The sequence below is a fragment of the Passer montanus genome, unplaced genomic scaffold (assembly GCF_014805655.1).
Source record: "Passer montanus isolate IOZ18808 unplaced genomic scaffold, ASM1480565v1 scaffold86, whole genome shotgun sequence".
NCBI lineage: Eukaryota > Metazoa > Chordata > Aves > Passeriformes > Passeridae > Passer > Passer montanus.
The window spans coordinates 2,203,599-2,222,307 of NW_024373923.1; the positions used below are offsets into that span (position 1 = coordinate 2,203,599).

The 18,709-nt window shown below is 39.4% G+C and overlaps 1 protein-coding gene across 4 annotated transcripts in view; it reads right to left on the reverse strand.

Annotated features, from left to right (window-relative positions):
- The window catches only part of DYM (dymeclin), a 207,063-nt gene that overhangs the window by 107,823 nt on the left and 80,531 nt on the right, over positions 1-18,709 (reverse strand). For all 4 annotated transcript variants that reach the window (XM_039733340.1, XM_039733338.1, XM_039733339.1 and 1 more), the window contains 4 exons: positions 16,913-17,091; positions 10,629-10,754; positions 4,210-4,323; positions 2,868-2,962 (listed from right to left, as the gene is read on the reverse strand). In XM_039733340.1, the coding sequence (XP_039589274.1) occupies positions 2,868-2,962; positions 4,210-4,323; positions 10,629-10,754; positions 16,913-17,091 (514 nt within the window). The remainder of the gene's footprint in view (positions 1-2,867; positions 2,963-4,209; positions 4,324-10,628; positions 10,755-16,912; positions 17,092-18,709) is intronic.

An 18,709-nucleotide genomic window follows, 5' to 3' on the forward strand; every position in this document is an offset into this window, starting at 1 on the left:
GGTTTAAATTATGACTGTCTATTCAGTTGTATTGCTAAGCAGATTTTAAGTGTTTCAGAGCTACTTAATTTAGAAACCTATACCCTGAAATACTTCATGTAATATAAAGTACTATTGTGTTTTTCCTTCACAGAAAACACTTTCTGATTAAGATGCTTGTACTCTGATGGTGAAGCAGAATAGGAGCATAAATATATATATTCTGCTTTGGCATCATGGAACAAAACTGGATCCATCACTGCTGGTGAAGTTTAGTAATTGTGGATAACAGAATTCCCAAGGTAGAAAAAGGAAGAACCATATTTGACTCAAATACCAGACCCTTAAGAAATACATGTATTTGTACTGCTTTTCTTGGTAACTGAAACTTCATAGCAAATCTAGTATATTTTGAGAGAAAATCAGGTTAAAATTCTTCTTCATGATTTAATCATGATTAAACCAGCCAAAGAACCCAGGGCTGTAAAGTTTCTGAGACGAAAATGCAGTAAAGTCTAACAGAGACAGGCTGCTCCTGGAACTGGCTCTTCCTTCCAGCCTGCCTATGTCCTAGTCCCACAGGACACTTTACAAGAGATTTTAATACATTTTTAAAGTTGTGTCTTTTGATTTACAAGCAATCATGATCACAGCAACAAATTAAATTTCAGTCTTGGTGGTCATTTTTGCCTATTGTCCAGATGTACAGTTTTCTAACTCCAGAATAAGATCTTCTTTCCTTAATACTCCTCTTGTTTTTGCTGGTTCTGTTTCAAATCTAAAGTCACCTCCTTCATTACAATTTCCACTTATAATAATATTGAGTGCCTGGCTACAATAAGACAGAAGCTTAAAAGCAACAGCATGGAGTGTCTTTGGGCTATATAAGAATATCATAGTACACATAATACAGATCTTATTGCCTTTGTTTTGCTTCTTCAGTTGAAGAGTATGACCATTTTCTCTACCAACCCTTACATTACTTCCAGGCAGAACAGTACAGCTCCAACTCTGCCAGCACCCAATGGCTGGGATAGCTAGCACCCTTCTCTCTGCTGTCCTACCAGACTAACACGTTTACAATTCTCCAAATGCACTGAGATCTCAGTCTAATTTATAGAATCACAGAATAGAAGTATAGAACCATTTAGGTTGGAAAAGCTCTTGAAGACCATTGAGTCCAACCATTCCCCCAGCACTGCCCAAGGCCACCACTGACCCCTGTCCCCAGGTGTCTCATGGCTTTTAAACATCTCCAGGGATGGGAACTACAACGCTGGACTCGATGATCTCCCACTCTGACAGAATCTCCTGTCCCTGTTTTCTGCCATTCACCCCTTTGCCTTCTTTCTGCACTCGTCAGTGTCAAGCAGCAGAACAAGTCTGTCTGCCTCCAATAAGAATATCACAGCTAAAAATCAAGCAGCAGTGTTAAAGTCATGTTGTAACTATGCAGGTCAAGAAACATTAACAATAAGGCTCCCAAATATTAGAGGATCCTGATAAAAAGCTGCATGAAATGAGTGAAAGAGAAATTCTTAGGTCTCAAGTAACTGCTTCCTGCCCCTAATATACCCAGAAGAACACATTTTACTTTGGGCTGCAGAAATTGTCATAGAATAAAGAGAACAAAATCAGAACCCAGGGTTCCAGGAACAAGCTCTGAAGTGGCAAATTAAGTATCACAGTAAGAACCAGACCAAGTTTTTGAGAGTCAGAGAATTGCATCTCACACTACACCAGGATCTCTGATTTCAGAACATTTCAAAGGCTTGGAAAACTCAGACTTCGAGTCTATGATTTGAGAAATGAGCACAGCAAATATTTAAGACAATGTCTGTGGCAAGTAAGGGGAAAATAGCTCCATTTCAAACTCTGAACCCTCTTTACTTCTGCCAAGGGTATGAAAAGAGGGCAAGTGTAAGGCAGGTGAAAGGCACCAACACAATGCATTCATTGGTAACCTGTCCTACTTATACCACCAACCATTTTCAAAGGAGAAGTGTCTTGGAGAGAATTAAATCCTAAAGAACAAGCTGTATGTCATGTTAACCCAGTCCTTGACAAAGTGTACAGGTACACAATTATTATTTTTGGCAGGCAGTCTGTACCTGACAAGCCCTGTAACAATTTATTCCAGATCACATTAAAAAGGACCTTCCTAGTTTCCCTTGGAGCGTGGAGCAGGGCTGGCTGCCAAGATGAGGATGCCTGGTGCAGGGTTACCTGCCTTTACAATGTGCTCTGCAGCACAGAAACACAATAGGAGGGACCAACTTCAATATCTGCTTCTTCAAAGTTCTGGCCTTGTTTTACAGCCAGAGCAGACACTGACTATTGACTACTATACAGGATAATAAACTTAATCATTTGGAAAGCATAGATTTAGGCTTTATTGCCTATATTTGAGGGTATTGTCACAAAATGATCATTTAATTATGTCTGATTTTAAAAATAGACCCTTTTGTCAAATATGCAGGAAGAAATAAGTAGAGAATCCATCTGTGTAGCACTTGAGAACCACCACTCAGTGCATTTTTATAATAACTGAACACATTACTGAATTTGCAATTCAAACAAACACCTGAAAACTTTCTGGTATGAAGGCAGGTATTGAGCTGTTCTGTCAAGAAGATCAAAAGGCAGAAGTTTCTCAGACAGGGAAACTAGTATTTTTACTGTCCATTCAGAGCAAGTTCAAATATAGAGCAAGTAAGATTTATTCTGGGATTATTTAGTTACCCAGTTATCATTTCTGCTGTTTAGTTCATTGGTATCTACTAAGGCATATAAAATTAATGTTTCTGTACTACTAAGGCATACAAAATTCAAGCTTCTCTACTCCAGAGTTTCAGGAGAGATGATTTTCCAGCAGTCTTTATATTTACCTGATGATCCTCTGAGCAGCATACTGATGAAGCGAGCGGAACTGTGCCGACATATTTGCTAAGGCTGCCAGACAATTTGTATGAAGGTATTTGTCCTGTCAGAAAGAAGAGGAAAGATTGAAAAAACAACACATCAAACTGATCACTGGATACATCCTGACACCTCTGGCAGGAGTAATTCAAAAGACTGAGTAATATTTGTTGCTTTTAAAGCACAGGCAGAAATACAAAGCATATATACTCGGTGATGTTCAAACATGTTTTCTTAAAATACAAGGCTTATAAAAGAGTGATTCCACACCAGTTTCAGAGGGAATACATACATGTATGTATTGATATGTTTGTCTTTCAATGTTCATTTACAGTTGCACCACAGCTGTAACATATACACAAAGACATTTTCCTCCTCTCTACTTTTCTCTCTCCCTTTTGTAGTCTTATCCTAAAACTTCCTACTTCATAGCTCATCTTTAAGACTCTTTAACACCACCCCATATATCCCACAACTACAACCACACCTTACTTCAGAGCACTGGTCACCATTTCAGCATCCCTTAAACCATTTGGCCAGATAAGCATTTATCTGATGGCCCTTTCAAAGTCAAGGGTTCTCACAGAATGAAACTTGTCCACTTATCAATCCAAAGATTAAGTTCCCTATTCAAGTCTAAAATATTCATTTACATAACATAACAGATTCTAAATACTATGAATATATGCCGAATTTGTTCTCATTCCTTCCTATTCTTTTTATCATCCTTAATTTTTGCTGTTTCATGCTTTGGCTACTGTTTAATGTAAAAAAATTCTGTGCCTTTAACTGTTGAAAATATTCAGAAGTGCGTTACATTATGTTTGTGTTTGCAAAAGAGGCAAAAACCTACCGTGCATTGAAAAATGCACAAAATCAATCTAGGCTATAAAGCTCTGAAGTTAAAGCAGTTTTGCTTTGCCAGAGCTCAAAGACGTCTTCTGGCCCAGTTCCTGTCATACTTCCTAAAAAACTAACAAAAAATACACCTGAAATTCCCACTTTTAAGTCATTCAGAGATGTAAATAGCTTATAAGGAATCACTTCTTCTCATGAAACCAAGGAACTCTTTCTTCTCAACTGAAGATGAGCTTGATGCCTGAAGAAAGGTCTTTAGAGAACCATACTCAATGAGCTAGAAGACAACACAGAAATTGTGTTACAAGTTCACAAACAATTAACACAGCTGATCTATTTTCTTCCTTCCTACAAAACCAGACACCAACTGGTTGCAATAGAATTAATAAAATCCCACCCCTTGTTTGAAATTGAATTCAAGCTGCTGAGGTTAGGAATTCACAATGCTCTTACCCTTGTCCGTGTCATGTTGTACTGGATGGTTCTTATCACAACCAGTATCAGAAGACTCCCAAGTGAGATCTCTGTTAGGACACGCTCAGCATACCAAGTAATGTTTTTCAGTATCTGCAAAAAGAAAAAATTAAAAGAAAAAGGCTTTTCAGCACCTAGGTTTGAATAAGAACATAGGAAGCTGTCTGGAGTCTCAAATTCCTTAAGACATGAAAATTAGTTTCCAGTCTCAAACGTTACTTAATTTTTGTACTCCAAAGCATAATTAGAACAAAATTAAAAAAAAAAAAAAAAAAGTCAGACCTCTGCAGCATTATCACCTAGATCTAGATATAAAAATATTTTTTTATTATATATGAAGAGACAAAAATTCAGATCCTTTAAATAAATTTAAAAATAATGTTTTAAAAGCGTCTCCATTATCACATGCTGCCCTGTACCTGGCTCTTTGTCAGCACCTTCCTATTTCCCACAAGGAAGCTAAAATTAAGCCAGTGACTGTAACCTATAGATGGGGAAAACACTATTTTATGGCAGTGGTGACAAAACATCCCCAGGTACAGGCAGAGGTGTAGTAAACACCTTTTGCTGAAAGGATCAAAAAATCAGAATAGGGGGAAGACGGAAAGACTTGAGAGGTATTTAAGGGAAGAATGGTCAAGGCTGAGGAACGAATAGGAAACATGAAATCACTACAAGAAAGGTTTCCACAAATAGCAGGCGATGAGTGGATGAGGAAACCAATATAATTTCTGGTTATAACAAGTCACTAATACTATTTTAAGTCAAAGTGGTGATGGTATAAATGAAAACAAGTCATCCAAGGAGTTTCAGTAAACAAGGACAACTAGTTGGGATGAACAACATAGATGATTAGCAGGAAATGCCTGAAAGACAAAGCAAAATCCACACATATTTTCACAAAAAAAAGGCAACTGAAAATTTTAAAAGCTGTTAGTGTAAGTAATTAATGAATCACACGTACAACTTCACTGCAAGAAGATACTCTGCTAGTGGAGAACTTGATCATCCCAAGGCTGCTAAGTATAAACATATGGTAAGATATAGCAAGTTCATGGGTTACTTCACAAATGCAAAACGCTAATGTAAGTGTAGACATTCATTCTGGTTGCCTTAATTATAATTTCTTAATAACAGCTTATTTATGACTATATGAATATACCTGTTCTCAAGAGAAGATTTTATATAAGGAAATAAATTAACCACTTTGACAAATATCTCAAGCTCAAATATCTGAAGCTCAGCACTGAAACCTTACAGAAGAAAAACATATTGTTATATGAAGAATACAGTATATGACCATTAAATAATGGTTACTCTCAGTAATACATAAATATATCAGGGATAAGTTGTGGTTGCACATTTAATTTCCTGACTTTTAAATGCTTATTGAAAATGTAACAAACCTTTTAAAAAATACAGCGATGAAAATGGGTAGTATAAAATATTATTTGTTTTGACATGACACACAATGTAAATTGAAACCAATAGTACATAAAGGGATGTATTTCCTGATGATTATTGAAGAAATAATTTCACTAAATTTGCTCTGAAATGATACCCAAGAGTTTGAGTTTAGTTTCTTTTCCCCGTCTTAGACAAAATACACTTATTCTGGCCAAATAACCATCAACTTAACTGATTAAATTTCGAGTAAGTTAGTTTTTGTAGTCTCTGATTTATGAGTGAAATAGCAAAGCAACCACCTCCCACAAATAAAACAATTCCCATGTTTCCTCCCACCCTCTTTGGTGCTATTTTGTGGGGCACATCCCTGCACTTCACCAACCAAAGCGGAAGTTCATGATTCACTCTATGCTGGAACTGAGAGCAGATTCCGTCTTGTGCTCTCTCCCACAGGGTGTCCCAGTGAGACAAGAGGAGTGAGACTGGGACAAGTTAAGTAGTCTCAAGTAGTACCTTGAGCCCTCCAACATCTCCAAACACATCTTTCTCATCCACCATGGATCTCTGTTGTATACAGAAGCTATCACCCTTCCTGTTTTCCCTCCTTGTAGCTTATTCCCACCTCCTCACCCTCCCATACCCCTTCCTTCTCAGCTCTTTCTTTTACCTGCTTCCACTCCCCCAACCACAACTTATCATCACAGAACTATGGAATGGTTTGTGTTAAAGGGACATTACAGCTGAACCCACCTTCCACTATCCCAGGCTGCTCCAGCCTGGCCTTGGACACTTCCAGGGATCCAGGGGCAGCCACAGTTTATCTGGGCACACTGGGCCAGGGCCTCCCCATCTTCACAAGGAAGAATTTCTTCACAATGTCCCATCTAATCCTGCCTTCTGTCAGGGTGAAGCTACTCTCCTTTACCCTACCCTGCCCATCCCAGTCTCTCATCAAAAAGAAGCCGGACTTAACCTTCCTCAGCTTTTTGTCACTCTGTTCCTATCCTGCCTCTTTATTCTTCTCCCTTCTCAGCATTCCAAAATCTTACCTACTTCTTGTTTAACTCTTGTCCCTCTCCTCTACTGCACCATCCCATGCTCCATGCACAGCCAGTCCCAGCCTGTTTCAAATTTCTCCCAACTGCTGTCACATCAGGGCTCCCATTCTTATACATTTTCCTCAACATGTGGAGGTGGCACTTGGAGACTTGGGTCATTGGTGGCCTTGGCAGTGCTGGGAGAATGCTTGGACTCGATGGCCTTGCAGGGCTTTGCCAAGCCAAAGGGTTCTCTGTGGTTTCAACCCCTGCCAAGCAGCAGCAGAAGCATGCCTGGGAGCACAGTCCTGTCCCACGGGAGCTGCACTTGCACAAGCTGCAGCTCGTCCCTGCCTATCTCAGCTGATAACATGATCCCTGGGCATGGGAGGATGCACACAGCCCAGATGGCTCTGGGAGCAGCAAAATGAGAATATTCAGTTTCCACAGACGTCAGGCCACCTCCGGCTACGTCTCTGCTGCGCAGATGGAAACAGACTGCTCCCTGTGCCCAGAGACTGATAATTTGGTCACATTTAGTCATATTATCAGCAGCAGAGCCCTGGCACAAAGGCCACCTGCCAAATTTCAGATTCCTAATGCAAAGCATGAAGTTACCAGAGTTCATTAAGTAACACGTTGACAGCTGAAAACATGGACAAAGACATGTTAATGCTCCAGTTCCACCCCAGAAACCTTCAGTGAAACCTTCCCTGAAACTCTGAAAACAGCAACCTGGGAAAAAAGACAGTTACTGAGACAACTATTCCTTGAAATAGTATGCTACTCTTAAAAAAAATATATATATATAAATTCACAGTTATAAAGTTACATAGTAGAACCTGTTACCTCTCCTCTACACTGGGGAAAGCAACCTGAGCTGAAATGACTATTTCAAAAACAACAGCAGCAACCACCAGCATCCATTCTGGGTTTCAGAGGCATGAAGCATGAAAATATCTTAAATTTCAAAATCATTTACCTGGAACCAGTGTCCCCACTGACCAATCTCATTGGTTTGCAGTTAACATTAAAAACATAAAAAAAGAAAAAGCTTAGCCCCTGGGGTGGTCTTGCAAGAATAATTTTAAAATAAATTAAAATGTTTTGATTGATTATTCTTTTGAATACCAGGCTCTTGGACAGTTCCAATTTAGGGAGCACAAACTGCAAAGATGCAAAGAGAAGGAGCTCAGTTCTACATATACCAAGCAGTGAGATTCTCAGTTTCCCACAACTTTACTCATGAGATATTTTTTAACACACTAAAAATAAACACAGCTAAATAATGATTTACAGTGTATCACCATTTACTACAGCATAATGTGCTACAGCAGCACAATAAGGTTACTGCTTCATCAAATACCTGATGATGTTATTTTGATATCTGATGTAATCTTATTTAGAATTTAATAAATCAGGGACAAAAGATCACCAGTACTTGTCCTTTTGGGGAATTCTTACATTTACTTGTTTACTCTGCTATTATAATTATTGTTATTATTAGTGTAAAAAATTGAGTTCTGTGTGGTTACAGTGACCCAACTGCATTAAACCAATTGCAGGGACAGGGCCTATGATTTGAATCATATTTTCCAGGCAGTTAAGACCACATTAATTTTAAATAAAAAATGTTTCAGCATCCTAGAGCAGTCAAAAAGAGTTTCTGTGGTTTCCTGAGCTCCTTACCAGCTGGTATAATCACCAGATTTATAAACCTTTTCTCACTAAAATTAATCCTAAAAATCAATAAATAAATGTGGGTTAAATGCCACAAAGGAAAATAGCCCATAAATGAACGGTACAGTCATGGTTCTTACAAGAACAGTACACAGGATACACAGCAGAGAGAAAAACAGGTTGATCTAAAATACAGCATATCTTTTTTTCTTCACCTTTTACCAGGTAATGGAGGGAATAAAAAAATTTTGCTGTAACTGCTAAAATCTGGTATGTAATTGCATGCATGAGGTTTATGAAAAGGATGCTAGATGCTTACATTTTACAGAAAGGCCTGCCTACACAGATTTTCTGACTCCCATCATTTTGCAGACCTATAATACCCTCTTAGGCTTTAGGAGATGTGGAGTCAATACTTAAGCAAGTATGAGACTAATTTCATACTAAATACTAAAGTTTTTGTACAGTATGAATGAACTTGTTCATGCATACCTGAAAACATCAATTTAATTAATTCAAAGACATGGGTGAGGGGAATGCATTTGTAAGTATGACTTTGAAACTTTTTTTCCCTTACACTTATTTCCCTCCTTGGGATCAGTAGGAATGTGTAGGAGAAGCTCACACACACAGGCCTGCAGCACCTCACAGCCACCTCTCATTATCCACCTAAGAACCAAATCCAGCAGAACTCTGAACACACAGCACTTTTAACAAATGGAACCAGGCACTACGGAGCAGGAGAACAACCTCAGAGGAAAAGAAGTACTTACTGAACATCTGAAGTAAAATAAAAAAAAAAAACTGTGAAGAAAATGGCAGAAGCAAAGGCACGACTGAAGAAAAATCAGTGCAGGGTAAAAGGAACAAGGTGGGGTTTGTGTTTTTATTAAGATACAGCTAGTAAACCAATATTCACATTGCAAGCGAACACTACAATTCTGTTGGCAGGGTTAGCTGAAAGGCAGGATAAACCGGACAAGAAAACTTGATTTATGTTTTCATTCCACAGCTGGATCCTTATTAAGGAATTTTAGGGAAATCTTCCACTTTTACTCATCCAGTAAGGAATTTATTGAAAGATGTATTGAATTTATTTATTGTGTAAAGCCTCTAAAATGAACAAAGAGTGACAGGGGAAGAGACTGAGGCAGGAATGACACTTTGCCTGCTGAATTCCAACTCTCAACAAGCCCAGTTTATGAGAGAGGATAAATGACTCAGTGACACAGAACCTAAAAATACACATCACACATGTACACGACCTCTGGTGCACAAGTACAGGTTCAATGCACACAGAGCTGAAGGCAGGAAAAAGCTTCAAGAAAATATTTCAGTTACCTGCATGGTTACTATAGGTGCTCCTAAAAGCTGCTTCCAAAAATGTGTTCCTAGGAAACTGCATTTAAATCATCTCTTCCTGCTTTCTAAATACAGAGTTATACTAAATAATATGAAAATTCAGAGAAAAAATACTGTACGTCTAGAAATTCACCTGGGAGAGAGTTCTGTTTAAGAACCTTGAAACTTGTTTTCAGCATTTTGCATTTCAATAATTTCACAAAGATAATAATTTCCCCAAAAGAGAATTTCTGTGTCCCAGTCAAAACCTTAAATTAAATCAGTGCAAATATCTCATGCCGTATCATAGCTTTAGAAGCTGGGAAACTAGGACATAATTGTCCAAGGTATTCTCCTGCACAGATGGTCAAGGTCCATCAAAGATAGTAAAAATCTGGATCCTGTTATATGGACAACATAAAATAGAAATTAATCTAACAGAGAGACAGAAAAAGAAGCGCCAAGTAAGGAAGTAACTTTTAGTACGGAAAATACAACTCCAGCTAAAGGCTGCATCACACTAGTTAAGCAAAGTTTTTCAAGAGAAATAAAAAAATAAAAAAGGTTTCCTGTTTTTTTTTCCTCTCTTCTAGGCCCTCCACTTCCATGGCAAACATTCAGCACCTTTGAGGCAGCCTGCCCAGCTATTACTAGGCTAATTTGTAACAGGGAACACAAAAAAAGACAGAAAAAGAGATATTTGCACCAGTTTCTCTACAGGAGGGAGTATGTTAGTTCCTTTCACTTGGGAAAAGTTTTGAAAGCACTCTTCAGGTTCCTTCTTCTTACAAAAGAAAGATGTATATGCCATCAAATTTGGCTGAGCTCATACAGACTCTGCTGAGGGAACAGATTTGCCAGTGTATCTTCTTAGAAATAAATATTTAGATTATTTTTAGACCCGAAGGATTATTTACCAAAACAGCAACTCACCACTTCATGAATGGATCGGTTGAAGCCATCATCCTCTGTGAGGATCAGCAAAATGATAAGGGCCATGTAAACATGGTGTGAATTCCTTTCTTCAACGTGATACAGAATTTCAAGAATTGGCAGAACCTTTAGGGAAGGAAAAATGGGTGTATCAGTTTAGTCTTCAAATACCTCAGACACTAAACAGAGGAGGCTCTAAAGGTCCCATGTGTTGTCCTGCCCTTGACAATTCATACCAATTCCTCCCTCTTGAAACAACCCCCCTGAGCAGTGGCATACAGGGTCCAAACACCTTCCATCAGCTTCATTTTGTCACACAAGACAGTCTAAACAAGTGTTTTCTTGTGGTTGGAAATGGAATTTCAATCCCTAATAAATGGGATTCCCAGCCATTACAGTTACCATAACCTCCAAATGCTTCAGTCCTCCTCTCTACGCTACAGGGAGAAGAGAATTATTAAACAAGATTTTCACCAGTCCAAGAAGGAAAACAGTTGTGTCTGCCCATCTGTGCTATCACAAGACTGCTCTGAAAAGCCTTTCCTCCTCAAACTTAGCCAAGCACATTGAAGCTGAGGTGAACAGAGGTATTTTGAGACATGAAAGTTAAATCCCATTTTGGTGTGTGAAGATAATACCAGAAAAAAAAACAAAACCCAGTTTGGGTTTGGTTAAGACTAGAAGAGGCCTGTTTTTCCAATTTTAGATAATATGCAGCCAAAGAGAACTGACTGATCATTATGATTAGAGTTCAGCCCAAGGTCTTGCAACATTTCCACCAGGATGAACAGCTTAAGCCAAAGCCTTGCAATAATAATGAAAATGAGATTTCATTGCAACAGCAAGCATACCTGAATGCTAGTCTAAAGTTAATCCAGATGCAAACATTGTCTTTCTACCAAATGAAAATTAGCTTTCTACTGGCTCAGTACAACGTGGCTTCCCTGGGCTGCAGAAATAGGCCGAAATCACAAAAAAGCTCTGGAAAAAGGAACTGGAGAAAGCCCTCAGTTCCAAGAAGCTTCTAGACACCTAAAAATTTGCTGTTTTTCAAAACAGGCCAAAGGCAGCTGGATGAATCATGTGAAACCTATTCTGGTGAGCAGCCAGGACACCAAGTGCTTCACAAGCCTCTGAAGTTACCAAAATGTTCTCTTACAGTCAACCATCCTCGAAACTGTTGGGACATACTAAACCAGTTTTTATTAGAATGAAATGAGATTGATCTGAATGCTGCAGGCCACAAAACCTTTCGACACATGCTTTGGTCAGGGTCAAGACAGGATGACAACAGAAGCAGAGGGAGAATATACTTACAGTAATATTTTTATTAACATTAAATCAATATTAAAATAAAATATTTTTTAAAATTACACGTTGCAAATATCCTTCCTTTGCCATTTCAAAGGATCCTTCAGAAACCTCTCTCTCCAATGGAAACTAGAGTACCATCTTTGTGTTTTCTGAGTATCAGTCTTGAGCAAAGACCAGGTTCTCCTAGAACTTCTAATTAGCATATAGACAAAAAAAAAATTGTCCTTTTTGTTGGATAGGGAGAAAGAGAGACAAATATCACTGTGCTGGTCCACCATTCCAATTGTTTCCATCTCCAACACTTGCATGTAGCTTTGCACTGTAAAAGCTCTGTCATTTCCAAGTCCAAGAGTTATTATAATAAGCTGGATAGAGCTGGAAGCAACACAGCAACATAAAACTAATGAAGAATTGCATTTACAACTTTGCAGGGACAACAAAAAAAACCTTGCTGAAGGTAACCATTGGAACAACTTCTTAGCTTTCTAGACAGATCCCAGATGGAAGCACAGGATGGTTTGAGTTGGAAGAGACCTTTAAAGATAATTGTGACTCAGTCTGGTTGTGTCAAACCATACAAACCACTCTGGCAAAACATACTCCTTCAGAACAGCCCAAAATATCTCCTCTGTCTACGCATATTAATACTAATTGTAACTGAAAAAGTCCATTCATGTTCTCAAGGGCTCCAAGTCCTACAAGTGTGTGGCTACAAACTACATTTAAAAGTACATGATAGTGAGACATTGCAGCCATGCCCCTACAAGCCAATATGTGAAAGTGCTGTTACTAAAGCTCCATACTTGCTACTGAAGAGTAGTCTGGCACCCCAGATCATGGCAATCAGTCCTTCTGCCCCAAAAAAAACCTCTGCTGTTTCCAAAACCTTCAGTCCTTTGGCCACATTGCCCTTTTCACTCCTCTTTCAGGCTCTGCTCCATCTACACACTGGACAAAACTCAGGGAGGCATATGGCAACTTAATTCTCTCTTATGTGCCATTTCTAGATGGCACATAAGAGAATCAACTCATACACTTTCCATAATCCTTCCTCCTTACAACACGTCTTTCTTTGTATATTGAAGCTGAGGTGCACATACATACTTTAGGACAAGTATTACTGTTCTCAAAACAAACACTAGTTAACAATCCACCACTTCTACAAAAAAGTTACAATAAAGATTCAATTAAAACTCTAATCATATAAAAATGTAAATTTTTAAATACTCTGGGGGAGAGGAGTCTTGTGAGGAGTCTTGAGTGGAACCTGGAGGAGACAGTTTTCTTCAAAAGAGAAAGATTTTAAGTAGTTTCCTTTAAGAAGTCTGAGGCTGAAACCTGGGTCTCAGGTCTCTAGAAGAATTCAAAGAACCCTGAGAGATGCCAGGAAGGAGTCTCGGGAGGATTCCGGAACAGACAGATTCCTCCAAAAGAGAAGAACCCTCTCAGTTAATATTTTAATTTTATTAAAATTTATCTAGACTTTCAACCAAAATACATTTCTATACTTCTATGCTGCATACATGCATTAAAACTTTTATACCTATCTTCTAACACAATGGTTTTATCCAACGCTATATTGAGAAGACAGCCACCACTTCTTTTGTATTGCTGACCCTTTTCTCACAGCCATCACACTACCTCTACTGCATCACTACTAACACTTCTCCCTCAGGAGCAGCTTTTAACTGGCAAGAAACAGCCACAATTAAAAAGTTACTTTCAATCCCCAAAACAAGTGGCAGATAAAAACAGACACTGAAAATTGCAGGTATTAAATCCAGTCCAAGGCTGGTTTCCCCAGTAAAGTTTGAAAATAGATTGTCTTTAGTACTCAAGAAAATACAAGCAGCAACCTGCTTAAGACAAATTTATACTACAGGAAAAAATATTGCTGTAGCATTAGCTGATATAAATACATCATCATGTATGTTATTTCACTCCAATCATGTTGAGCAGCAACAAAATCTCAACTCAGCCGCCAAAGAAAACACATCGAATAGCTCATTTCTTACACACAGAAATCTAACTGGTATATTTACCTGCAATGCTGGTGCTAGCTGCTCTTTCAAACAAGGATCAACAGTCTCCCATCCACAGACCAGAACACTATGCTTAGCAAAAAATGTGCTAACTGCCCTCTCTTTCATCTGCCCCACCACTTTCTGGAGGATCCCGGCAAGCACTTTGAAAAGGACAGACAAATACTAGATGTAAACGTCTCTAAGAGAAGATTCTCTAGCATCAGATATTTAATCCAGTTATTTTAAAAAATGAAGTAATGAAGGACACATAAAGATCCTATTCATTTTGCCAAGCAGAATTATATTAAGAGCAAAAAAAAAGTTTCTTTATTAACAATAAAACACAAAGTCCAACAGAAGGTGAAGGTATTTAGCTATAACTGGCAGAGGGAAATTCATACAAATGAGGAAGTGAGCTGAGACAGTATCTGTTATACCAGCTAAGAAAAACAAACTTTTAATTTACAAGTTACACTAAAGTTCAAAAAGAGCAGAGACACATTTAAAAAAATCCTTATGAAATGTTACAGAGCACCTTCTGGTGATGCTTCCTGGGCACAGAAAGGGAGACAAATTAAAATGGGAAAACACAACATATGGGATGCACTGAGGGCAGCGAAACAGGAAGAACCTGCAAAAGCCCCTGAAGTTTATCATGAGCTCTGAGCTGCCTGTGGACGTGATCTCTCACACAGCACCTATGTACCTCACACCCCATTCATCCAACTGCCTCTGCACAAAGAGGCCACTGATTTGCACCACATGCCTTCAAAAAGTCCTCCACCCTCATTCAAAGATCATTTTGACTCTGGATTAATGACCTTACTGTTTTTCTCCCATATCTCTGGATGGTGGGTATCAACCTCCAGGCTTTAATTCTTACCATCCCTCTCTGCAAGCAAAGATTCCTGTTTTTTAAAGATTCCCCTTTATGAAGGCACATACACATCCTGATGCTCCCCAAGCTCTTCTCTGACCAGCTAGAGTTAGCTTCCTAGGCCTCTCACAGTGTTATTGTTAACTTTAAAGCAAAAAAAAAACAACTTCCATGTATCTCAACAGGGATCCATTTTTCAATAGTCTTTAACTATTTTTAGCTACTGACTATTGGAAGTACAGTCTGCAAGTGCAACACCAGAACAGTACACAGTGTATCAGCACCACTCTAGACATACAGGGAAGCCAGCTCCAGTACTTAAGTCCCTTTATCTCATTATCAAGTCTAATGAATTTCCCTTTTTCATCACAGGACTGTTGTTAGGAGGTCATGATTTCTTCGTCCACTAGCCCTCCCAGCCCTCCCAATTCTTTTCGGGTCTGGCTCAGCCTGCCTTACTGAGCAATTGAAACTGCTCTTCTCAGTTGGTTGCTGCTTATCCTTATCTACTGGCCCAATAAAATTAGAGGACTGGACAAAGATGTCAGTAACTTGTCAGCAGACATCACAAAGAAGCAGCATGAAGAGCAAAATAAGAACATTTTCAAATGTTGGTATTGAAAAAAAAAAACAAAATACCCACAAAAACATACTGTTGACTTTTCAGTGATGCTTTTCTGAATTTTTTCAGCTTTTCCCATGAAGTGTTGAAAGTTGCTGATAATTTCTGGGATTTTCTGACTAATTTTTTTTAGGTAATAATATATGAAAATATTCTACACTGCTGAGTATCTGAGTACCTGCATCTTGACTTGTTTTGACAGATGTACCACACTGTTTTTCTGAAAGCTGTACAGTGTATCAGACACCATAATTATAAAACAATAAACACACCTAATATTTACTTGTCTAGAGCAACCTGGGATAGTGTAAGGCATCCCTGCACATGCAAGAGGTTGGAATAAGATGGTCTTTAGGGCCCCTTCCAACCCAAACCATTCTAGGATTCCGTGCTGTGAGTCTAAAGATACAGCAAACTGTTATGGTTAGCAGCTGTTAACTTGTCATATCACACACTAGCAGCCCCAAAAATTATACATGGCCATTTGTTCACAGAATTCATGCAAAATGACTCAGCCCTTGCCTACATAATCTGCTGTGGACACAGGAGTTCAGTCTTGAATCAATTCAGCATCAACCATCTCACCCCAGTTTGCCAACAGTGGCGTCTATCAACTCCGATTTTAGCAATACATCTGCTAGAACTTGGACTGAAACCAAACTCACTCCATATCTGCCATCAAACAGGCAAGGGATCTAATTACCTGGCAAGATTTCAAATATTAAAATGGAAAGGGTCCTCTATTCTGTTACCAATTCCCCTAGACAGCCATTATCTTATTAAAGGAATGCTTTTTAATAAGTAAGATTTGTTAAAGTGGTTTGTGACATTACTAAAGTGGGGAGCATAAGCTAATTTATAACCTACAAAACCATACCAGGTGTCTGTTATATTGGCCATTAACCACAATCCTATTTAAGCAGCTAAAAAGGCACTACAATTGTACTTCTATAAAATCTGTGAGCTGCTCCTTGAGGAATTTCAGTCTTAGGTCAACCCTGTAAGACATTTGGCATGTTAGTCCAGTTACAGTTCATTTTGTTAACTATTACTCCTGAAAGCACGGAGACAGCCTGTGCAACTTTTTGGCCTGAATATACAAAAGAGATAAATAAAATAATGAATGGAATAATATCTGCTACTAGTTTCTCTACATAATGATCAGAAGTGGGCAGGCTTGACTGGGATCATGATAGTCACATAGAGAAAGAGGGAATCCAAGATGGTCTTGTAGCTTTAGCAGTACCAGCCTTGACTGCAGCGATGTGTTCAGCAGCACATTCCTGAGATGATGTAACAAAAATGTGTAAGTGAGCTAGAACTGGAAAATAGTGATCCAGAACCTGTTGCTCCCACTGCAGAACAGAGGCCACGGGCAGCTGGTGACACCCAAGCCTGCAGGGCCAATCCCTTGTGAGGAGAATAAAGGAGGCAGAGCAAGACTCACCAGATTTTCTATGTCTGTCCGCGCCAGCACATAGGTCCGCACGTTGCTGTTCTGATGCAGGAGCATGTATAAGAGAAGAGTGGCTTGATCAGATTTCTGCTGCTCACATAAAGCTGTGTACAAACTGTTAAAGTTAATCTGGAAAGCATGTGGATTTGATGACGAAAAAGCAGTGTTATCTGAAATAAAGAAATAAAATAAAATCTTTAACAAATACAATTATCATTCAGTTATTTGTTAATTTTATAAAATCTCTGGGGGAAATATTTAATACACCACAAAAAGAAGGAAACAAAAATCACCCGTCACTCTAATTACCAATGGTCAAAAACCGTAATAGAGTCTCATAAAGCTTCAGTTGTGCCAAAAAGCTGAGGCTGTCCTCCCATATGAGCTTCAGTAAGACCCCAGTACCTGCACAAAACATTCACCTTTTTTTCATAAAAAAAGTTTGTCCCTCCATATGACTTCCACTGCTAGGAAGGAATGTGATCCCAGGAGCTGCTGGAAGCAAGACAGACACAAGGTCTTCTCTGGAAACAATATACCAGTGATTAACTTCCAAACCCTACACATCAAACTTACAGGTTTAGTTCTCTGGCATTAAGGCAGAGTATCTCCCATCCATCCCTTTCTTAGGGTGGATGTGCATATGTCAAGATTCCTGTGATACCTCAGTGAAATGTAGGTGTCAGGACTTAGAGGTGTGTGGTGGAGAGTTTGGTGAGTTAAGTGATGTAAAACATCACATCACATTGTCTGACACCCCTCAAAGAAACAGCAGTTTGTTCATAATCGCAATACACTCTGTGCCAGAGCTGGAAGTGAAAATAAAACGGATTTCTGTTCACAGAACCTTTACCAGCCTCAACAAAAATGTCCATCTGCACAGATTCCTAAGGTCTAGAAACCCTGTGGAAACAGAAAAAGCTAATACTTACAACAGGGGGCTTTTGAAGAAGATAGAGAGTGAGACAATTTTTATATGGGCATATAGGCGTAGAACCAGGGGGAAGGGTTTTAAACTGAAAGAGAAGGCATTTAGATGAGCGATCAGGAAGAAATTCTTCCCTGTGAGGGTGATGAGGCCCTGAAACAGGTTTCCCAGAGCAGCTGTGGCTGTTTCTGGATCCCTGGCCAAGGCCAGGCTGGACAGGGTTTGGAGTAACCTCGGATAGTGGAAGGTGCCCCTGCCCATGGCAAGACAGTTGAAACTGGGTGATCTTGAAGTTCCCTTCCAACTCAAACCACACTGTGGTTCTGTGATTTTAAGACCATATTCTTATTGAAGTTTGCTAAGTAGCTTTCAACACAGAAGAGCATGGCAGTCATCATGTATTTTGAACAACATTTCCACCCACTTTGGATGGAAAAAGTGCTTGGAATTGCTGCAGGAGCCCTGCAGGAGCCCTGGCTGCCATTGGTTTTGTGGGGCCCAGCAGACAGCATGCCGGGGAGTCACCACTCCTCTTGGCCGGGGCAAGGGGGGACAGCTCCAGCCATTGAGCTGGAGGCAGCAGGAGGCCCTGGAGCAAACAGAACTCCTGCCTGCAGGAGTTGGGAACCACACAGAGATGCAGCCCCGTGGTGATGGAAACACTGCCTGTCCCAAACCCACGCACCCGCGGGTGCAGGAGAGACTCCAACCTGGCCTTCCTCAACTACTGATCATGACTATGGACCAGTTTGTTTAAAACCTTCCTGCTTTGGGCAGGAATTTCTCTTCGGGAGGAAAATCCTGGATGTAGACAGCAAAATCAGAACTATTCAGTCCTTGGTGCCACAGGTCATTAGCTG